General features: G+C 43.8%; 2 protein-coding genes across 2 annotated transcripts; both read right to left on the bottom strand.

Moving 5' to 3' along the window:
• Positions 1 to 15,494: 15,494 nt before the first annotated feature.
• Positions 15,495 to 15,806, bottom strand: LOC311240618 (histone H4; the record flags this gene model as incomplete). The annotated part of the gene is made up of 1 exon (XM_084329191.1): positions 15,495 to 15,806. One exon carries the CDS (start codon positions 15,804 to 15,806, stop codon positions 15,495 to 15,497), a length of 312 nt encoding a protein of 103 aa, XP_084185317.1.
• Positions 15,807 to 20,841: 5,035 nt separating this feature from the next.
• On the bottom strand, positions 20,842 to 21,516 carry LOC311240617 (histone H1-like; the record flags this gene model as incomplete). Its single annotated transcript, XM_084329190.1, has 1 exon — positions 20,842 to 21,516. The coding sequence occupies one exon, from the start codon at positions 21,514 to 21,516 to the stop codon at positions 20,842 to 20,844; it is 675 nt and encodes a 224-aa protein (XP_084185316.1).
• Between the last annotated feature and the right edge of the window lie 2,862 nt (positions 21,517 to 24,378).

The raw sequence follows: 24,378 nt of genomic DNA, 5'->3' as shown, positions 1-24,378 counted from the left end.
TCTATGATTTGTTATCCATACTGTTCAAACTCTGAACTCTTGCCTATACTACTGCCTTACACTGTAATCACTACCTACATGATAAAACTATATTCTACATATAACTCTATGATAGCACATGCAATAATGCTGCATATATATATATATACGTACTATATCCCTTATACTCTTAATAGTTATACCACTGGCCAGTATGACTTAATACCGGTGTCTTTATACCTGTAACACTGTACATACATCTGATCAGTGGTACTCATTTATATACAGTTAAATCACATGTACATTCCTATTGCACTTTACTGTTTACTCTGGTTAGATGACAATTAATTAACAACCATTTAACCTTATCTGATGTAAAGTAGTAAAGTTAAAACACTCATTTGACTGTGGGGGGCCAGGGCAACACTCAAATCGGATCTAAGGAGTCAAACAAGGTAATTATTGTAGAAGCTAAACTTTTCTCCACATAATTATTCTTTATGGGACAATGACAAATTCAGAATACTATTCAGCATGAGGTAATTTGACTGTCAAATACCATTAGTTAAGTCATGCTCCCAGGTAGAAAGTAAAACAGAAATGGCAGTACATTTAACTAGTCATTATAGGCATGGTTAGATTTGCTCAATAGCTCAAATTCCTGGTGGCGCCACTATGCTCACTGACTCTGAGCTCAACCAGTCGCTTACAGGAAGCCATGCAGTAGAATTAGCATACTATAATAAAAGCAGCAACGCCCTCTGGTCTGAGTAGGGTAAATCTGCAGTGCCGCAGACAATAGCATAAATCTGCAGTGCTGCAGCCACATACGTCTGGGCGGGGCTTCGGGGCTTGCACTGTGTGAGGCGGGCCTTCGGGGCTTGTACTGTGTGTTGCAGTGCGTGGGCGGGGCATCTGGGCTTGTACTGCAATACTATCCACCTGCAGAACCACGTCTCCAGCAGGCTGAGGATACCGCAGGCTGAGGATACCGCGGGCTGAGGACACTCGCTTCCATTGGCTGATTTGGGTCACGTGACCGTCCCACCCAATGGCTGAATTGGAGTGTTGCACTGCGGGCATTGGCTGATTTGGGTCACGTTGCACTGCGGGATTGATTGATTGATTGATTGAAAACTTTATTAACAGATTGCAGAATGGGTACACGTGACCGCCACAGGCCCTGATTGATTGATTGAAAACTTTATTAACAGATTGTAGAATGGGTACAGTGACCGATTGATTGATTGATTGATTGATTGATTGATTGATTGATTGATTGAAAACTTTATTAACAGATTGCAGAATGGGTACAGTGACGTCACAGGCCCGGATTGATTGATTGATTGATTGATTGATTGATTGAAAACTTTATTAACAGATTGCAGAATGGGTACAGTGACGTCACAGGCCTGGATTGATTGATTGATTGATTGATTGATTGAAAACTTTATTAACAGATTGCAGAATGGGTACAGTGACGTCACAGGCCCGGATTGATTGATTGATTGATTGATTGAAAACTTTATTAACAGATTGCAGAATGGGTACAGTGACGTCACAGGCCTGGATTGATTGATTGATTGATTGATTGATTGATTGATTGAAAACTTTATTAACAGATTGCAGAATGGGTACAGTGACGTCACAGGCCCGGATTGATTGATTGATTGATTGATTGATTGAAAACTTTATTAACAGATTGCAGAATGGGTACAGTGACGTCACAGGCCCGGATTGATTGATTGATTGATTGAAAACTTTATTAACAGATTGCAGAATGCAGTACAGCGCAATACACACAATTGTTAAGGGGACCCTGATGTAAACAAGACGAAAGTCTTTCTCTGGTCTGTGTATTGTTGAGCTGTACTGTACTGTACCCATTCTGCAATCTGTTAATACACTTTTCAATCAATCAATCAATGGGTACAGTACAGCTCAATACACAATTGTTAAGGGGATGCAGCCCAGAGAAATACTTTCATCTTGTTTACAGGGTCCCCCATTTTCAATTCATTCATCAGTCTTTCTCAGGTCTGCATCCTCTTAACAATTGTATGTATTGAGCTGTACTGTACTGTACCCATTCTGCAATCTGTTAATAAACTTTTCAATCAATCAATCAATCTTGTACGAGGTGTTGCACCGCCACTCGGGACAATAAAACGGACCGGTCGCGAAGTCACTCCAGAAACTTGCAGAAACGATGCTTGCACTTCAACGTGATCGGGTCCCGATATGCATAACTACACAAAGGACAAGCCGCAGGGGTGTCCAAAGATGCCCCCATTTTGTCTACGTCTGTTCAGTGTTTATTATTATAATTTTTTGGTTCCTTTCCGCCGCTCCAAATCACGTGACCCAAATCAGCCAATGCCCGCAGTGCAACACTCCAATTCAGCCATTGGGTGGGACGGTCACGTGACCCAAATCAGCCAATGCCCGCAGTGCAACACTCCAATTCAGCCATTGGGTGGGACGGTCACGTGACCCAAATCAGCCAATGGAAGCGAGTGTCCTCAGCCCGCGGTAACCTCAGCCTGCGGTATCCTCAGCCTGCTGGAGACGTGGTTCTGCAGGTGGAAGCATCTCACTGTGTGTTGCACTGCTGCACATGCGGATGAGGGGGGGCTCTCTCTCCCTACGTGTTACTAATCTTCGCTCTTAGAATGCCCGCGCCACACAGAGAAAATTTCTACCGATAAAGTTTTAGCACTCAGAGCGCCGCTGTACTTATCCAAATGGCGGGCCTGCTCTCGCCACCAACCGTCCGTGTGGTAAGTTGGCCGTCGGGAGATCCCGCGATAACAGGCAGCGGGGCTGGGTAGACGCTGGGCAGGTGACTGCTGATTATTTTTCAATGAAGAATAATGAATGCTTAAAGTAATACTATATAGGTTAATTAAACCAGAGCTAGAAAGAGCTAGAAAAAAAAAAACAGACTCTTATACTCTCACCTGCCTCCAACAAAGGCTCTTATAAGAGGCCACACACTCTGTCATGAGAGAGCTGTTCCTATTAGGTTTTTGGCTAATGTCTATATGCAAGAGAAAGTAATTTTTTGCAATGGGTGGGTTTAAATGTACATGTATTTGTTAGTGGTATCTAGAAATTTGGAGAGGGCCAAGACACAAAGTTGCCTCCTTGCCTACATCAGTGATCTCAGTCCTGCCCCTTCAATAGGAAATTTCACATTATAGTTGTATAGCACTTTTCAATGTACTCAAAAACCCTTTAGAAGAAATGGATTATAATCTAGTCATTCAATTATAAAAGCGGCACAATGTACAGACATATATACAGCCGTTTAAAGCCCAACAAAATTGTATTACTGGTTAGAATGTAGTGGAATCGTGTTCCAATTAACTGGACCACAACAAAAAGGCATCGTAACCCTAGTTATTCTACCTTGACAGGGCTTTCAGTTTGAGATGCGCGATGGATTCGTGTTCGTCCTGTTAACCCTGGGAAGAGAAGTAGCCTAATTATGAGAGATGGCTATTAGATCTGATAATATTATTATTTAAATAGTTTTATTGTTTTTTTTAAGGTTCAACAACATTATATACATACATACAACAAACATACATACAATACATGACTACATATAACCACACAATACCAAAAAAAAAATGAAGTAAACTAAAAGAGAAAAAGAATAATAAAAAGAAAATTGCATCATGCATTATACAGGTTGTCACTTGCCATACAGAAATGGCCTATCTAATAAATCACCGTCTTATGCCTATTGCCTAAGAATCCTCAGCCGGGAATTTTAGATTAAAATAATCTAAAAATGGCTGCCAAACTTGGACAAATGTCTGGGTAGAGCCCCTGGTGGAGTATTTAAGTCTCTCAAGTTTTAGTTGTGCCATCACATCTTCGACCCATCGTCGATGTGATGGAGGAATGGCTGACTTCCAGTTAAGCAAAAGAAGGCGTCTAGCCAACAAAGAGGAGAAGGCCACAGCATCTGATTAAGCGACAGATACCCTAATTTCGCCAGGGAGCACTCCAAAGACTGCAACCAAGTGGTTAGGGCTGATCTCCCTGTCACACATGAAGGACAAGGTTTCAAAAACAGAAGGCCAGAATCGGGATAGTGATGGGCATGACCAGAACATATGGCAGAGAGTGGCTGGAGCGAGTGATTCACATTCCTTTACATCTGTGGGTAGGGCGTTCCACATTGATGTGGCATAATTGCGAAACATGTTTAGTCCCTTGTTTGAGCAGCCGAATCTGGGGCCATGTCCTCACGTATATGGATCTTTTTCCAAACGCACATTTTATTCCACGATTGGGCCTCTCATCCACACGTAAAGGGTGTTTTCAGAGACATAAACGGAGACTTTCTTAAACGCATTTTAAAGTGAAGATTTTCCAAAATATCCGTTCAGTGGATCCATGCAGCCACTGTAAACGCATAGTCTAGATCAGGCGTCGGCACTATAATATATATAATATATTATAATAATTAACTCTGAATATAATAATGACGAAAAATAAACAGGATACGCAACAAGGTGCATGAGATGAGGTTATATGTAGTGCACCTTGTTGTGTATCCTGTTTATTTTTCGTCATTATTATATTCAGAGTTAATTATATTGTTTACACTGTCTTTCTTCTATTATAACCCTGCCCATTCCCAAATCATATTCAGAAAGTATCACAGAGACTTCTATTGACCAAGGAATTAGTTATTATTAGTAAGACACAATATTTCCGTAGTAATTGACCACCAGACTCTTTCTCTTAAGGCATTAACTGGATTAATTAATATAAATGTTATATTGTAACTGTCTAGTTACACATTGGTTCCGAAACATGTATGTTCCAGGCTGCAATTAAAACTTTGAATCTGAGAGAGCTCTGGTCAGCGAAGCCGGCGCCGTTCGCGACCTCCATGTTTTGGGGCTATTCATCAGAAAACTCGGATCCGCGATTCGGCTCCCATCCGTCGGGCAAGAACTGTGGGTTTTCAGCCTCTCTCTCTGGAGCTTAACGGAGTTTCGAGTTTGTGATTAACCGTGTTGAATGGGGCGTCTGAACTAAGCAAGGACCTCATGCGCATGCGCGGCGAAGACTGCGGAAGCGCTCTTGCACTCTTCGGCTGGGATTAATATAGACGCGATCTGGTGGAGAGAGAGATCTGGTGGAGAGATTGGAGGAGGAGGAGGAGGAGGAGGAGGGTGTGCTTTGTGTGTGCACTGTGTGTGTGCCATCATGTTAGCCTCAGTTAAACCTTGCGACGCCTCGTTAGATGAAGCTGTGTTCTGAGGTGTCCTGTGTGCTGATCTGTGTTCTGATCTGTGTGCTGATCTGTGTTCTGATCTGTGTGCTGATCTGTGTTCTAATCTGTGTGCTGTGTCATGTGACACTACACATATTTAATTGAGACCCTTTATTTGTTTATTTCAATTTAGCTGGAAATACATTGCTACATCATTCAGTAACATTTGCAGAGCCTTATAACAAAAATATTATTAAGGTCACCATTGTGACATTGTGACATTTTATTATTTATTTTTCTATTATTTCATTGAACATTGCACATGTTAAAAGCAATTTTTTTTACTCAAAATGTGAGTATTACCAAGTCAACTTGTGTTCTTAAAACAATGACAATAAACATAGTTGTATTAGGTTGAAATAATGTGGTTGTGTACTTATTTTTCTGTTAACTTATTATGGATTGAAAACTGGTTCTCCTGGTGTTCTCCATTAGGCCTGTAGGTGGAGCTATGACAGCACACGTACAGTACACACACAGATGGTGTGTGATGTGTCCACAAATGAATGGGCAAATGTGAGTGAAATCGTCGCACTGTATGCAGCTGTTTGTCTGCATTGCATTCACCCCCCCCCCCCCCCCCAACTCAGATTTAGGGTTGATACAACCATCATAATAATATTGTTAATAATAACAATAACAATAATGATGTAATAATGTAAAAATTATCATTAAAAAGACCTGATTATGAGAACAAAAATGTACGATGCATGGAATATTGTTGAGGCACACTAGTTACAACTATATTTCAACCAGGCACTCCATGTCAAAAAGGTTGCTGACCCCTGGTCTAGATAAACGATGACGCCACAGCTCGCTACGCATGCTCAGACTGTTGTTCCATCCATGGCAATACAATAGGCGCCCGTAGCCTTGAAGCGCACAGAGGCAATAAGATGGACAGCGCCTGGTGCTGAAATGACAGACAGAAATAGCATGTAGTTTCTTCCCCCTCGAATGTATATATTTTCTCTTATTGATCTCTGCCTCTTAAGCAGTACTGTATATTTGTATATCTTGTATATCATTCATGAATGTCTAGATGTAACAGCTACTGTATACTCCAGTGCCGACAGATTCGGCCATCAGACGCTGCTTGCGTGTAAGGGATGTATCTGTTATTTAGTTATACTGGACATTTTCGTTTACATAAGTAGATTTTTCGTTTCTGTTTATTTATTAAGTTAATATAAACCGTGTTTCGAACGTTTTTGAGGTTGTTAAACACACGCTTTTGATTTATTTAAGTGGCGAGTGGCGTTTTTTTCGTCCGCTTATTTCTCGAGAGATGTCATACAATGTCATGTTGAGACCTTGAGATCACAATATCGCGATTCCGAAACAAAATAAGGCGAGGCATTATCACAAACTGTAGCAAAGATATTTAATGTTTTGCTAAACATGTCTAGTTTTGCGCCCTGCTTCAGTTAAAAGCCAAATTGCATTCTAAATTCAGTGCATAGACTCGCGACAGAAGAGGTCTGCACCTGATGCACTCTGATGTTGCAGATAGTTGAGGATGTTGGCATCACGCGTGAGAGGTCCCAGAATGACCTAATAATAACTTAACATTATTAGTTGAATAGTTACTGTACAGGAATTACAGGAATCATTTGAATATGTGAGTTACGTGAATATAGCTTGTCCGTGGACACAGACATTCATACGCATTAACAGCTCGACATATTTGGTGTTGCACGACTCCCAGTTGACGTTCTCCTGTGTCTTGGTCATCTTGTACTGTAGAGTTACACTCAGCAGCAACTCCACCTCGTCATATGTCCATACAAAGGAATCACATTTGCTGTCTGTTTCGCCATAACTTCTTTTTTGAGAGGTTTTTCTGTCACTACAAAATTTCAATTTGTAGTTGCCGGCGCCAATGAAAATCAGCTCACTACGCATGCTCAGACTATGGCGGGGAGTAATAATATCTTGCCCGTCAGATTCTTTGGCAAATATTACTTTACTATTTCTCTAATATATATCAGACCGACTATGTCCTAACAGAGAAACTACCACCACCAAAAACATCCTTATTACACCTTGTTTTATCCATATAGGCAGTAGCGCTTTGAAGTAATAATAACTTCGGTGGACAGCGCCTGCGTGCTGAACTGTCATTCAAACTATCCTTACTTATATATGCGACGGCACGTGAAATGTTATGGTTTGTAACCGACCCCAATCGCACAACACAAGACAGGTATGAGAGTAAGCCAAGAACTGGGCATTTATTGAATACAACAGAAAAGCGGCACTGTCCCTTTAAGGGAGAACACAAAAATACTGGAACAAGGAAAAAAGGGCAATGTGTCTTTAAGAGGCGAGCAGTCTAAGGGGCTAAGGCTAAAGGAGAACACAAAATACTGGAAACAAGAATAGGGAAAATTGGCACTGTGCCTTTAAGAGGCGAACAGGCTAAGGGGCTAAGGCTAAAGGACAGGGCCAGGGCAAAGGACAGGGCAGGAACAGGGGCACTGGAGAGGGGAACAGGGACAGAGGCCCGGGGAGGCGGGCTGGAGACAGGGACAGAGAAAACAGGGTTAAGGCCTTGGACAGGGCGAATGCCAGAGCTGCTTACAGGGATGGAGTAGGAGCGCACAGGCTAGACGTCTGGAGTGGTGCGCGTCGGCTTGAAGAGCGCGCCGGCTCGGAGAGACGCGTCCTCCCGTAGAGAATTAGAGAGCGATGCGCGTCTGGAGAAGTAGCGCGCCGGCTAGAAGTCTGGAGTGGTGCGCGTCGGCTTGGAGAACGCGCCGGTTCGGAGAGCGCGCCGGCTCGGAGAGACGCATCCTCCCGTAGAGAATTAGAGAGCGATGCGCGTCTGGAGTAGTAGCGCGCCGGCTAAACGTCTGAAGTGGTGCGCGTCGGCTTGGAGAACGCGCCGGTTCGGAGAGACGCATCCTCCCGTAGAGGATTAGAGAGCGATGCGCGTCTGGAGTAGTAGCGCGCCGGCTAAACGTCTGAAGTGGTGCGCGTCGGCTTGGAGAACGCGCCGATTCGGAGAGCGCGCCGGCTCGGAGAGACGCATCCTCCCGTAGAGAATTAGAGAGCGATGCGCGTCTGGAGTAGTAGCGCGCCGGCTAAACGTCTGAAGTGGTGCGCGTCGGCTTGGAGAACACGCCGGTTCGGAGAACGCGCCGGCTCGGAGAGACGCATCCTCCCGTAGAGAATTAGAGAGCGATGCATGTCTGGAGTGGAGCGCGTCTGCTGTAGGAGCGCGTCTGCGTGGGGTCTGGAGTGGAGCGCGTCTGCTGTAGGAGCGCGTCCGCTGTAGGAGCGCGTCTGCTGTAGGAGCGCGTCTGCGCGGGGTCTGGAGTGGAGCGCGTCTGCTGTAGGAGCGCGTCTGCTGTAGGAGCGCGTCTGCGCAGGGTCTGGAGTTGAGCGCGTCTGCTGTAGGAGCGCGTCCGCTGTAGGAGCGCATATGCTGTAGGAGCGCGTCTGCGCGGGGTCTGGAGTGGAGCGCGTCTGCTGTAGGAGCGCGTCTGGCGCGGGGTCTGGAGTGGAGCGCGTCTGCTGTAGGAGCGCGTCTGGCGCGGGGTCTGGAGTGGAACACTGGAATACCTCCCGTAGAGAATTAGAGAGCGCAGGCTGTGTCCCACTCCAGGCAAACGGTGACAGGTGGCGAAGGCTTGCACCTCGTCTCACGCCGGAGATGAAACAGCATACAGAATACTGAAACAGATACAGATAGGGAATCTCCCGTAGGAGCTTACAGATAGAGAACGACCCGACAAGGACTGGGGGGGAGATCCAGGTATTTAAAGCCCACTGGGGCGCTAATTAGAACACACATCAGGTGCGTGATGGTAATTGATACTTGACTTTAGAAGTGTGTGTTCGGCACGGACCAATCAAACACATAATGAAAGGTAGTCCAAGGGTGTGGGCTGCTGAAGAGCAGACGAGAGTAAACGAACGTGAGGGTGGGGGCTGGAGAGGTGAGGAGACAGGGAATTAAAGGTCCAGGGAACAGGAATTAAAGGTCCAGGGAAGAGGCGAACCTCACAGTAACGACAACGCAAGGGTGGGGGCTGGTGAGGTGAGGAGACAGGGAATAAGAGGTCCAGGGAACAGGAATTAAAGGTCCAGGGAACAGGCGAACCTCACATGAACAGTACAATGCAATTAATGAATGTCTTGTTGTAATTAGTATATATATAGTTTGTGATAAGGACTCGTCATATTTAGTTTCAGAATCCGTTGAATATATTGACATTGTATCTCTCCGTCGCCCAGTGCGCAGAAGTAAAGCATTAAATCGTGACATATCTAGATTGGTTGTTTCCTCTGGACTGCATCTAATCCACCGCTATAGCTATCTATTTATTATCTACTGTATGTATGTCAATATAGCCAATGGAAATGCTAGGAATGGTGAAGTGGGCTGGGTGAACCAATGGACAATTTGTCCTGACCGCTCGTACCACTATGGTATTTGGGATGCGTGTTACTTTTTAACAGCGGAGCAGTGCAAGAATGTGACAATTTGACCATGTGACCGCGGCAACGCGGGAGAGCGGCAGTGCGGAAATAGGCTGTCTATTGCCATTCTCTAAGCTCCTTAACAGCGCCTAAACTTAACCGTTCTAACCTTAACCAACTCCGAAACAATGCCTAACCTTAACCTTAACCATGCCTAACCTTAACCTTAACCATAGAAAGAATATTGCCATTCTCTAAGACAAACTCTAACCTTAACCAGCTCCTTAACAGCGCCTAAACTTAACCGTTCTAACCTTAACCAACTCCGAAACAATGCCTAACCTTAACCTTAACCTTAACCATGCCTAACCTTAACCGGCAAAAGAATACATGTTAAAAAAGAAAAATCACGTTAAAAAAAAAAAAATTATGGGATTCGAACTTGTCAACAACGGACCGCAGGACCGCTGCGTTGCCAGGTGAGCTGAGCGCCGAATGAAAATCATGGCGGATTAGGGCGGTTACATAATGCCGCAAGCTCTGCCGCGCCTGCCGCGGTGCGTGTCGCAGCCAATCAGGGAAGACGCGGAAGCAACGGCAGCACTGCTCCGCTGTTATTAAGCAATAAGCATTTGGGATATCGCTTATCGCCACCTGCTGGCCCGCATGCTTGTTGGAGCAATTCATATGCATTTATGTGTTTGTGTATGGATGGATTTTTTTTAACACTGTGGTGTGGACGGGGATTTTATTTTAAACGGAGCCTGAGAATATCCGTTTGGCAAAAGATCCATATACGTGAGGACATGGCCTGGGTTTAACATGATTTGTGGAGCTCCCTCTGGTGTTGTGGTCGTGGTATTCACTGACCTTTGGGAAATATTTTGACATGTACATGGGTGCCTTAGTCGTGTAGTGTATCTTGTAGACCAGGCCCATTGCAAGTTGCTGTACTCTGTCGTCTACTCTAAGCCATCCTAGGTTGTCAAAGTGGGCAGGGGTGAGGTGGGTTCTAGGAGTAAGGTCAAGCAGTAGTCTGACCAGTTTGTTTTGTGATGTTTGTAATTTTGTTTTTAGCGCCTTTGAGGTGCTTTGGTACCATGAGGTGCAAGCATAGTCGTAGTACCCTTGAATGAGTGCTCCTGCCAGAGTCTTCAGGGTATTCTTGTTTACCAGAGAGCAGATCCGGTACAAGAATCTAGTTCATTGGTTGACTTTTTTGAGAAGCCGTCTGCCTTGCTGAGTTTGTTATTTGAACAGAAGAGAATGGACTGTTTTACCCAGGTGTAATGATAGTTTGTTGTCAGCGTGCCATGTGCAGATTTTGCCTAGTTCCGAGCTGAGTTTTTTTTTTTTTTTTTTTTTACAACATACATGACTTTATGACATAGGGACATACATGACATACAGGTCATATTATATTGCTGTTACATTTGTGACATATACGATATGCAAATATACAGTACTATTACCCAGAGACTTATTAGTTATTTAGAGACTTATTATGTTGCCCAGAGACTTATTCAAGGCTTATTATGTATCCAAAAACGTACCGGACTACGACATAACGTTAGACGTTTTTATTGCATGCTCAACCAGTGCACAACAACACACCAACCCAACTGACGTTACCACAACACTTGACGGTATTTCACAGCCCTGTCGTAAGAAGACCACCGTGCCGTTAAAGGTTGTAAGAATCCAAGCGTCTGGTCGGAGGGTGTCTATACATTCCACAAGCAAGTTGTCCTTAGGCCACTGACCGCCCCTGCCTACGCTAGTTTTGCCCCCACGCCGGTATGAGCAGCGTTAATAATGCGAGAGCGAGCCTCGTAGAAATAATAATAATAATGCGAGAGCGAGCCTCGCACAAACGCACGCTGAAATGGGTATCGTAGAACATGACATATTAGCATGACATCTGATTTATGAATGCCAATACTAAAGATTAGGGACAAACACACGCAATTGGCACAAGTGTAAATCATGGATTAGTCACTCAGTTTTAACATCGGCCCGCGTAGCTCAACTCATTTGTCAGCTGGCTGTGGAGCCTATGGTCACAAGCTCAAATCACTCTTAGTTCAATTGAAATAACGTATTGTATTGTTTTCATCTCTCTATAAACTCTTTCCGTGCCACTCACGAGATTTCTCGTGTTTTTTTATAGGTGGTTGAAAGCCACTCACGATATTTCTCGGAATTATTATTATTATTTTTTTTAGCGATGTAAAAGTCAGAGAGGAAATCAACGAGGCGATTATCCGCGCGCGGCCGTAATGTGCTTGCGTGCACGTATAATATTGATCATCTAGCGTTTATTTGAAAACGATTCATAAAAAGGCAGATGAATATCAACGTTGTGGAATATTCCACTAAAAGACGATTTTCATAGAATGCTCCAGAATGGGCTGTTTTTTATATCAAAACGGGGGCTTTTCTAACTGCTCTGAAACGGAAATGACGCGATAAAAAAACAATCTGCCTTGACAGCACTGACTGGAAAATAGTCTTTGATAATGCGATGGGCAGATTAGACACATAGCCATAATTTAAAACATAGATTAGGCGATATTAACGTTAACATTGGCGCCGATGGTGGCATTCAGCCGGTAAAAAGGAAAACCAGGCGTGGCGCTCAAAGTGTTAACGTGATTCCATCAACACATTAACAACACCCTTAGCTGTTATAACTATGTACTAAAATGTACCTCTGCTTTGGCTTGGCTGAATAGCAGTGATCGTCCATCTTAGTTAGTATAGCGATGCACGGCGGTAGCGAGTTAGGCGTTAGTTAGAGTTAGTTGATAGTTAGTTGCTAGTTAGGGCGGCGGTAGCAGTATGCATATTGATGCACAGCGTATATTGATGCACAGGCGGTAGCGCGGCGTGTATTGATGCACGGGCGGTAGCGAGTTAGTTGATAGTTAGAGTTAGTTGATAGTTAGTAGTATATTGATGCGCGTAGGTATTAATAAATCAGATGTCATGCTAATATGTCATGTTCTACGATACCCATTTCAGCGTGCATTGCGATACCCATTTCAGCGTGCATTATTATAATTTCTACGAGGCTCGCTCTCGCATTATTATTTCTACGCTGCTCAATATTACGCTCATACCGGCGTGGGGGCAAAAAGCTAGCATAGGTCAGTGGCCAATCAGAGCAACGCGGAAGGACAACTTGCTTGTGGAAAGTATAGACGCGGTCAGAGGTGTTCCTGTTTGCAATAATCCCCAGCATGCATTGCACGTGTATAATACATTAAATATAAATGTAACTTTATTTTCAACAAACAGCGTTTAATTATAAAGATATACATTGCATGTTGACACAGCTTGTCAGATTGAGGTTAAACTGTCTCCGAACGAGCGACAAAATGAAACAGAAGTGTCCTTTCTATTTAAGTTCTATAGCAGTCAGTGGCGGCCGGTGGGTACTTCGCCACTAGGGGCGCTATACCAAACATTTTGCAAACATGTACAGTACAGTACCACGCAACAGACTCATGGCAAGACGTGAGCGATTCGACTCACGCTCACGGCAATGAATCGGCTCTTATGAACGAGTCGCTCAGCTGTTACTACAACAACACACAACCAGTCAAATAAAGTATAGTCTAGACTCTAATTCACAACTTGAAACACAATATATAAATAGAAAAGTTAGAAACAAAACTCGCTCGTCTCCAAACACAGGCAGATCTCTCCCTCTCTCCTTCTCTCTCTCACACACAGCGCGACGTGGAATCGATTTGTTACACAATCAGACCTATTATATACCAAGAATAACTTCAGTATGAGTACAGGGCTGTACACATATTTTGCATATTGTTAAACGAGCCAAGGCTAGCTATTAAACTATCGATATGAATCGAAAATCTGGGACCCTGATGTAAACAAGACAAACGTCTTTCTCTGGTCTGCATCCCCTTAACAATTGTGTGTATTGAGCCGTACTGTATTGTACCCATTCTGCAATCTGTTAATAAAGTTCTCATTCATTCATTCATTCAAACATAGACGATATTGAACAAGCCATAATCCACGTATTTTCAATCCGAGAGAGCTGCAGTAGTTAAATCAATGAGCCATCGACACAGTCAGTGTGCGGTAACGTTATTATTGCATCCAAGATTGATACACGGCTGCCTAGGCAGTTGGTAGTCATAGTCTTGTGTTATAAAATAAATAAACAATCAGCAATGTCTCGCTTCATGAATGGCCAGCAGTAGCCTAACAGTACTGCTCCTAAAAAAAACTATTTACAAACGTTAACGTTAACCACAGAGAGAGAGAGAGAGAGAGAGAGAGAGAGAGAGAGAGAGAGAGAGAGAGAGAGAGAGAGAGAGAGAGAGAGAGAGAGAGAGAGAGAGAGAGAGAGAGAGACTCACTGTTTAGTTGAAACGTCCAGGGCAGAAGAGCTTGATAAACGTGTATAATCCACTGATGGTGTATTCCAGACCACTGTCCACTGTAGCTTGTTAGCCAAGTGTTAGCTTGTTAGCACAACACAAGTACATTCCTTTGTCCATTTCCGCTCGAACAGACTGCAAACTACCTGGCGTTCTATCGCCATGCTCTAAGACAAACTCTAACCTTAACCAACTTTGAAAGAGTGCCTAAGCTTAACAGTCTAAAGAACTTGCAGTCACGGCCCGCTCGTCTAAGACAAACAGCTGCCTGCATCATTCTCCAACAACACAACTATCTCCACCGACCAACCTAGGAATAACCTAGAATTGGAACATTAGAAATTGGATTCGGCCAATCAGAGATCGTCTCTGTGAAATTCTGCTACGGAAAAAAATACTGGCGTCGGCCAATCAGAGAGCGTCTCCGCGAAATGCGGCTACAGATATTCTTGACGCTACTGGCTAGACCGCTTCAAATCGCGCCCGGATTCCAACATAATAGTCATATTTCAACGCACAACGCGTTATGCACTGATTGGCTGTGACGGATACAGCGATCAAACTGTGACGCGCCCGGGCCGAGAAATACGAAAAAAAAAAAAAAAAAAAACGTGATGTCACTTCCTGCTCTGGAAAACGAGTGTTTTTTAATTGCGATAATAACGTTATATTGTGCATTGGAAATACAAACATACTTAAAATGAGTAAATATTATTCATTTTAAACATGGTTATATTATTTATAGGGCTATAAAACAAAAAACTAAAAACTTATTTTTCTTGTTCTCTCATATAACCAGGGTAGTTCCTGAGGGGGGGCGGCACCCGAGCGCCCCTAGTGGCGAGCCGCCACTGATAGCAGTGACTTCCTACACAAAGAGGCGCTGGAGACTTTCCCCGCGCACAGTCCACTCCGCCATCAGCCCTCGTCCTATTTTCACGAAGGGGGGGGGGGGTCATTCTAATAACCAAATACACGAAAGAAATACATACAAAGCATCAGCATAATAATCATACGGGTCTACAATGATGCCCTGTGTTAATAAGGTGTTATACACAACATTAAAACCATTTGCGCATCTAAAATAATGATGCATCAAATGATCTAACTCCTACTGGATATTTTTATAATCTCACCCCTTCCAAATTGGTAATCTTTCCTAGAGGGTGGTTTTAGTATAGTGTATATATATATATATTGTTTTTTATCTTTATACGTGCCTCACTTGCATCTCACACTATATTGATTAAATAAAGTACAAAATAATCTAAAGGCCCAGGCACGTATGAGGAAACAGAATCTGCTCGTTCTATGGATGATGTGGGTGGCTCTTAAAAGAGCCTTTGGGTTTTGGATACAACGCAGTGAGCAGTTTAGCCGCCGAAGCCGTACAGAGTGCGTCCCTGTCTCTTCAGAGCATAGACCACATCCATGGCGGTCACAGTCTTCCTCTTGGCGTGCTCGGTGTAGGTGACAGCATCACGGATCACGTTCTCCAGGAAGACCTTCAACACACCGCGGGTCTCCTCGTAGATCAGACCGGAGATACGCTTCACTCCACCACGACGAGCCAGACGGCGGATGGCGGGTTTGGTGATTCCCTGGATGTTATCACGGAGCACTTTGCGGTGACGCTTAGCGCCTCCTTTTCCCAGTCCCTTTCCTCCCTTTCCGCGACCAGACATTTTCACGAATAGATGATGATCGAATGTCTCAGTTGGCCAAACCCATGCGTATTTCAAACCTCTCTGAGGACGTTGTTGAGGCCAACGAGCACCGAGACAGAAGAGTGTGGGGGGAGGGTTTGAGGTTTGGTCAATAGGGTTCCTCTGCAAGTTTGTCTTCTTGGCCCCAACATACACAACATTGATTAATTGATTGATTGAAAATTGTATTAACAGATTGCAGAATGGGTACAGTACAGTATGGCTCAATACACACAATTGTTAAGGGGATGCAGACCAGACAAAGACTTTCTTCTTGTTTAAATCAGGGTCCACCATTTTCAATTCATCATAACATTTATGACCTACACTAGGGGTTCCCAAACTTTTCAGGCCAGGGCCCAGAAAATAAGGCGTCAGAGAGCCGCGGCCCAATGCACATCGTCAGGCTTTTTTTTTTTTTTTTTGCCAGGCGACCGATTTTTTAAGCCAAATATCACTTCAATCCTATTAAGTTAGTTCAATTTAGTTATTAATTTATTGTGCTATTTATGAGAGGGCTAACTTGTTGCAAAATAATAATGATAATAATCATAGCCTCATTAAAATACTATTGTTGCTTCGGTTGTTTTCAGCGTTTTATGTGCATAATCTGTTATTTAGTTTGAAATGTTCGTTGAAATAAGTAGATTTTTCGTTTTTGTTTATTTATTAAGTTAATATAAAACCATAGTCACATTTTAGAATACAATAGAATAGAATTTTAGAATACAACTAGAAACACTGTCCTGGCATGCTTCTAAGTTCAGTGGCCTGACAAAAAAAAAATAATTAAAAATATTTATTTTTTATTTTTTTTATTTTTTTTATTTTTTTTAAATCATCTCGCGGCCCACCCGTGGCTGCTCGCGGCCCACCTTTGGGTCGCGACCCCGACTTTGGGAACCACTGACCTACACGACATACAGATATACAGTAATGTTACATCCAGACATTTATGACATACAAGAACCAGAATGAAACAAGAACGTATTCAACCCTCCCCATCTCCCTTTTTCCTTTCTATAATTAATTTTTAAATGACTAATCAATAAAGTAGTTTTAAGTCGTGATGAAGAGGAATCATCAGAAGTGGAAACATTTGCTTCCCTACTCCGACCCTGGCCTCCTGAACCTGTCCAAACCAGGGCCCTCATGCATCAACGTGTTCTACGCACAGATCTGTGCGTAACCCGTGCGTACGATCATTTCTAAGCAAAGAGTGGGATTCATCAATTTGAACTTGAACTTGACTTCGTGCGTACATCTACGCACAGGTCAGACCTGGCGTACCTAGCGCCCAGTGGTAGAATATATTATTACAACAAGGAAATGAGCTTCTGTGCATAATAACACTGGATGTTCTGTATGAACCGTAGTTCATTATAGTTCATTGTAAGATAGCAACAGTAGTGTAATTATGGTCAAAACCCTATAAATAGCATTTGGAATAATAGATCTTTCTCTCAGAATGAATGCAGCATGGTTTATATAGCGTTATCGGAATATACGGGGTGTAGGCTACTGACTGACTGCGCTCCGCGTAGCTTGATTGATTGATTGATTGAAAAGTTTATTAACAGATTGCAGAATGGGTACAGTACAGTACAGCTCAGTACATACAATTGTTAATTGGGGATGCAGATCAACTTTCGTCCTGTTTACATCAGGGTCCCCCATTTTCAATTCATCATAAATCATAAAGCTCAACTCGTTATTATTTTGCGCACAGACCGCCGAAACACGGGAACGTTTTGATTATATTTAAAAGGCTTTACGTTAAACGAAACAAGTGGAATTTCGAAGCTGTAAGCAGAATAAGTCATGAATATAGTGTTCTTCCCCCTTTTTACTGTACAAGAAAGAATAGAAAACGCAGTGCAATGACACCATGCAGATAGTGGACAGACTATATGATGGGATTCAAGTTCGCGTTTTTGTTGCTCATAGGCATGCTGTCAGAGTATGATATCTTAATCAAACATTCTAGAACATTTGTCGTCACAGATCATGTCCTAATGGAACATAGGCTATGGCATGGATTGTGATATTGTGTGGACTGTTATTATTACTGTACGGCGGTACCACCCATTGTGACAGCAGCCTTGAGTCCCGCACACAAACATGATGGAATTCAAGTTCATGTATTGAAAGGCAGGATACATCATACATGCAGTGAGATTCATTGTTCTTGTATATGCTCTCGTATTATATTGTTTATATAGGCTACCCAATACTGACATCAAAATAGATTGTAGTATGCCTCTAGAAATCATATGCAGCAGGTAGAAAATTGACGGGAGATCCATCGCGATTTGGAATAGAATTGAGGAGAACTTTAATCCGTGGGTATTAATCAAACAACACGGGAAAAGGCAGTCATATTCCAGTGCGGTCTTTATTAGCCGACAACAAAATAGATGCCTCTAAAAATCATATAGCCAATCGAACACAACTAATAAAGGCATTCATATTACAGCACGGTTATAATGACACACAACCAACGCCAAACAGTGGTCAACGAACGGTCTTTATTAGTATTTTGAGCTGTCCAGGCAGAATTGCAGCAATGGTCTTAGGGAGCCGTTGATATCTGACATCACCGTTTACAAGTCCGCCTTTTATTTATCCCATAAATCATAATACGCGATAGTGTCTTCTTGGTTCGACAGCAGTGAATTCTCCGTGGAGTTTCTCGGAGTCCCGCTCGGGTCGGTCCATTATTTCACATCCCATGGGGGGTGTTTCCTCATTTTCATGACCATATATGGATAATCATGCACGAGCATTGACGGTAGAACAAAGTGGTATTCATCAACACGGCAGGGCATAGAGCCTGCGTACGCACGTGTGATGAATGCCGACTTCCCTGTGCGTACGCTAGTTCTACATTCCGTGCTTACGTGTGGAAGTAGGTCAAGTTCTACGTCCACGTTGATGCATGAGGGCCCAGGTCTGTGATGAGGGATTGAGGAGGGCTGGTAGCACTGACCTGACCCAACAGGTGACACATTTGGAGCAATTTATGGCTCTTATCACAGAGTTACAGCTCATTGTGTCTGTAGTTTGTAAAATTGTGCTCTGAATAATGTATTTCCCTTGCCTGGCTCCACTTCAGAGTATTATACTAACACGGAAACCTGCCACAGCCTGCACACAACCAACTGGAACTACATTGCTCCAAAAATAATAAATATCTGTATTTCTGATTGATTGAATACTTTAGATACAGATTGCAGAATGGGTACAATACAGTATGGCTCAATACACAATTGTTAAGGGGATGCAGACCAGAGAAAGAATTTCTTCTTGTTTACATCAGGGTCCCCCATTTTCAATTCATCATAACATTTATGACATACAGATATACAGTACTGTTACATCCAGACATTTATGACATACAAGAACAAGAATGAAACAAGAACTTACCCTCCAACCCTCCCCATCTCCCTTTTTCCTTTCTATAATTTATTTTTAAATGACTAATCAATAAAGTATTTTTAAGTCGTGATGAAGAGGAATCATCAGAAGTGGAAACATTTGCTTCCCTACTCCGACCCTGGCCTCCTGAACCTGTCCAAACCAGGTCTGTGATGAGGGATATAGCAATACCGCGCCTTATGGACTGCTACCTTATTTCATTGAGCTGTAATTAACACAAGATACGGATGACCATATTCAAACTACTTTACTCGACTGTAAAACTTTGAATTTCCCTATCGAGGTCAATGTAATGTGTTGCATCATGGGGGTCAGTCGGTCCTATGGTCCCACAGCCCCAGATTTTCTTTTCACTCAAAATGTAGGGCCTATGTTCCCACATTTCTAAGATGCTTCTCAGAATGAGGCCCCATGTTTCGGACGAACCTACTAGGATAGGACAACCTTGTTGCCCATTATGCGCATGTCCAGAGTTAATTATATTGTATATTGTTTACACTGCCTTTTTATACAATTTTTACTTCTCCACTGTAATGTAATTCTGTGACGTGTATGTATTATACTACCTGTACCTCCCCTCCTGCTATAACGAATGTCCCCAAGGGGATCAATAAAGGAATATCTTATTATGCAATTTGCAGTCTGTTCTGCTTTAGCCCTACTGTAGCCAACAAGATGATCTAAATATCAGAATTAAAGTGATGATTTTAGTATAACTGGCATGTTGAATTACTGAGTTAATGGAATGTACTTTTCATGATTACGGTGGTAGCTCTTAAAAGAGCCTTTGGGCTCTATATACAGATTACAGCATGCACAAACATAAATTGACCATAATGACAGCAATTTGTTTATTTCCAAAATTGTTGGGCCTTTGTTGAGCTCTGCGTTGTTACGCATGGCCAAATGGGTCGTGTTTTGTAGCCGTGCCTGTTTCATATAAATCGTGGGGGTCCATAAGAGCCTTTTGTGAGAGTCAATGTTCCACTTGTTCTGTAGAATATAATGGTTGCTTTTGTAGATATTTAATGTGAGGTAGTGGGGAACATAATTATGTGCCAACAAATGATCAAAACCGGTCTGAATACATGAAATTACATTAATGTGCTGTGTCCACTAATGGGCCATCACCCGTAGTCATTCCAATAGTGTCATAGCGGTCATTTACGCACAAACATAAATGCATCATAATGATAGCAATTTATGTATTTCCACAATAAAGGGCTCAACTCGTTGCGGTAAAGTATCTGCGTTAGTAGGAGCCACTAATCAAACCGGTCTTAATAACAATCAACATTCTCCAATTAAGAACCTATATCTGATCTATATTTTATATAGATTTTGTTGTGGTATATTCTCCATATTTATATAATATATAAAGTTGCATTTGCTTTGTTGCCGTGCTGGAAGTATCTTGTGGAAATCAACTATCCCAAAAGTAATGCTAAGTTATATACTTCGATAAGCCCCCTTCACTTCCACACACACTAGAGTACAATATTGCTTTTCATGAAAGAGGTGGGTGGCTCTTAAAAGAGCCTTTTGTTGAATTAAAGACAACGTTCTGTTCAAACGCTTATCTCTTCTTGGGAGCTGCTCTCTTAGCTGCTATTGGTTTGGCAGCCTTCTTAGCTGGGGCCTTCTTGGGCGCAACAGGCTTTTTCACCTTCTTTGGGCTCTTGGCTGCTACATTCTTGGGACTCTTGGCCGCTACCTTCTTGGGACTCTTGGCCGCTACCTTCTTGGGACTCTTGGCCGCTACCTTCTTGGGACTCTTGGCCGCTACCTTCTTGGGACTCTTGGCCGCTACCTTCTTGACTTTCTTGGGAGACTTCTTGGCGGCAGCAGGCTTCTTCGTTGCTGCCTTCGCTGGCTTTTTGCCCACGACAGGTTTCTTGGCTGCTGGCTTCTTGGCTTTCTTTGCAGGCTTTTTGGCTTTAACCTCAGCCTTGTTGATCTTGAAAGAGCCGGAGGCTCCGGTACCCTTGACCTGGACCAGGGTTCCCTTTGTCACCAGACTCTTGACAGCGGTCTTAACGCGGGCCTTGTTCTTGTCCACGTCATAGCCACCGGCAGCCAGAGCCTTCTTTACGGCAGCCAGAGACACACCGCTCCTCTCTTTAGAAGCAGACACTGCCTCGACGACGAGGTCACTGGCGCTGGGACCTGCCTTCTTGGGTCTGGGAGCTGCCTTCTTCTTAGCGGCCTTAGCCGGAGCGGCGGGAGCTGGAGCTGGAGCGACTTCTGCCATCTTCTCTCGTTCTGTCTCAGATTCAACACACAAGTAGAATTATGATATTGAAGCTCAGTCAGAGGGCTGGTCTTAAACACTACATGAGAGCCATGTAGACTCAACCCACCCTGTCCTCCTCTGTGCTGCCAAAATGATCTGCCGCTTGTGTTTTCACCTCGCCAAAAAAGAGCTAAAATACACAACTATGAATATTGGAGGAATTTAACGCCAAATGGGTCAGAAAGGCAGAAATATGTGCCATCAGAATTAAACCATTTGGAGACCCCTGGTGTGTTTGTGGACGCTTCAAACCACCAATTTGCGCCTTCACCATGGTGCGCAGCTATACCTTCTCTGTTATTTATGTCTCACAATTCTTTAGATTGCATTATAATCCGACATAATCTCGTTTTGCAGCGAGCCGAGCTACCTGACTAGAGACTGGGAGCAAGATTAGTAATCTGGGGTGACGCGTTTTGTTTTAAATGGATGCTTTTCCGGTGTTGGTAAACACACTGTTGCTGGTGGCCTGTAGCGTGGGTCACCTCGACTTCGTATGAGGGATGATCACCACCTTAGATCAGTGGAAGGTTTCACGTGGCCTATATTAATTACAGCTAACATTTAATTAATGTTGCAAAACATTTCATAACTCTCACACAAGAAACTTAGCCACATTTCCCTTTTGGGGGGGGGGGGGGGGGGGTAGTTTGTTGTGTACTTTAGACTGCTGCATGCTTGTTGACAATACATGCTTTTTGGGCATTGCTGATCTCAAGTTTCAAGTTTCTTTAATAGTTGTCATACAGAAGTACAGAATACTTTTATACAAAATGCTTCTTACTGTTACGCTCCAGAGACTGTGCTAGACAAGATAAGTATGAAATAACATAGTATAGCATGTAAATTAGAAATAAAAAATGAGGTCACAGTGTTCAGTATAGACATATGTACAATGTTCGATGCAGAATAGACGTAACTGAGTTACCATATAATATACAATATACTATGCAGTGTACTAATATACAATACTATATAGTGCAAAGCAGAAATGGGATGAGGTACAATTTAGGTACAATTTACATTAAGGTGTACGAGTTGTAGTGCAAATCCTTTATCAATACATATAAAGTGTGGAGAGTGGGTGCTGCAGTGTGTTTGTTTAAAGTGGGTGTGTGCATGTGGATGTGTGTGCTATGTGCATTTGATGGTTGTTGTGTAGTGTTTATTGTTCGTTGAGCAGCCTGATGGCCTGGGGATAGAAGCTTCTTCTGAGTCTTTCTGTGCTCGCCTTGAGACTCCGGTATCGCTTGCCTGACCGCAGCAGTTCAAAGAGGCAGTTGTTCGGGTGGCTGGAGTCCTTAATGATTCTCTTAGCCTTACCCCTGCACCGCTTGTTGTAAATGTTCTGGAGGGTGGGGAGCCCCCCTCCAATTGTGCGTTCGGCTGAACATGTCACTCTTTGTAGTCTTGTGCAGTGCTATTCCCAAACCAGGAGGTGATGTTGCCAGTCAGGATGCTCTATTGTACATGAGTAGAAGTTCTTAAGGATCTTCTGACTGACTTGGAACTTCCTTAGGCGCCTGAGGAAGTAGAGGCGTTGTCGTGCCTTCTTCACAACACTGTCAATGTGTGTGGTCCATGTTAAGTCCTCGGATATGTGGGCTCCGAGGTACTTAAAGCTGTTCACTCTCTCAACCGGTGCCCCGTCGATGTTGAGGGGGCTGTAGTCCTTGACCCCCGACCTCCTGAAGTCCACAATCATCTCCTTTGTTTTGCTGACGTTCAGGGAGAGGCTTTTTTTCCTGGCACCATCCCGCCAGGACCTTGACCTCTTCCAGGTAGGCCCTCTCGTCGTTTGCAGAGATCAGGCCCACCACTACTGTGTCGTCAGCAAATTTGATGATTGTGTTGTTACTCCGCTGAGCCACACAGTCGTGTGTGTACAGGGAGTAGAGGAGGGGACTCAAAACACAGCCCTGGGGGGCCCCTATGTTGAGGGTGATGGATGAGGAGGTGCAGTTGCCTGCTCTCACCACCTGGGGTCTGCCCGTCAGGAAGTCCAAGACCCACTGGCAGAGGTCATAGTTCAAGCCCAGGTCCCTGAGCTTGGCTATGAGTTTGGAGGGGACTATGGTATTGAATGCCGAGCTGTAGTCGATGAATAGCATTCTCACATAGTTCCCCTTCCTCTTGTCCAGGTGTGATGCTGCTGTGTGCAGCACATGGGCTATGGCGTCCTCCGTGGACCTGTTGGGGCGGTATGCAAATTGCAGGGGGTCCAGGTTGATGGGGAGGGAGGAGCAGATGTAGCCCTTTACTAGCTTCTCAAAGCACTTCATGGCTATGGAGGTGAGAGCTACAGGGCGGTAGTCGTTGAGGCAAGCAGGCTTGGATTTTTTGGGTACAGGGATAATAGTGGACTTCTTCAGGCAGGTGGGGATGACAGCCTGTTCTAAGGACAGGTTAAATATGTCAGTGAATACCGGGGCCAGTTGGTCGGCACAGACTTTTAGGACGCGGCCGGGGATGCCGTCCGGTCCTGCTGCTTTCCTGATATTCACTTTTTTAAAGGTCCGCCTCACCTCATGCTCTGTTACCCTGAACACTGAGCCTCCATCAGCAGACCCCCCCGCCCCCATTGCCGTGGCTTGTGGGCTGGTGTTGTTATTACCACCCTCAAACCTCGCATAGAAGGTGTTGAGGTCATTTGCTAAGGAGATGTCACTGTTCAGTTTGAGGGAGGTGCCTTTGTAGTCTGTCATCGTTTTGAGGCCCTGCCACATAGCTCTGGAGTCAGCCTGTTCAAACTGGAGTTCAATTTTATCCCTGTAGTGCCGTTTTGCCTCTATTACTGTCCTCCTTACGTTGTATCGCGCC

This window comes from Notolepis coatsorum, assembly GCF_963971535.1.
Source record: "Notolepis coatsorum genome assembly, chromosome: 14".
In the NCBI taxonomy this organism is placed as follows: Eukaryota; Metazoa; Chordata; class Actinopteri; order Aulopiformes; family Paralepididae; genus Notolepis; species Notolepis coatsorum.
Note: the sequence above shows the minus strand (reverse complement) of the source record. Positions and strands in the feature narration are given on the sequence as shown.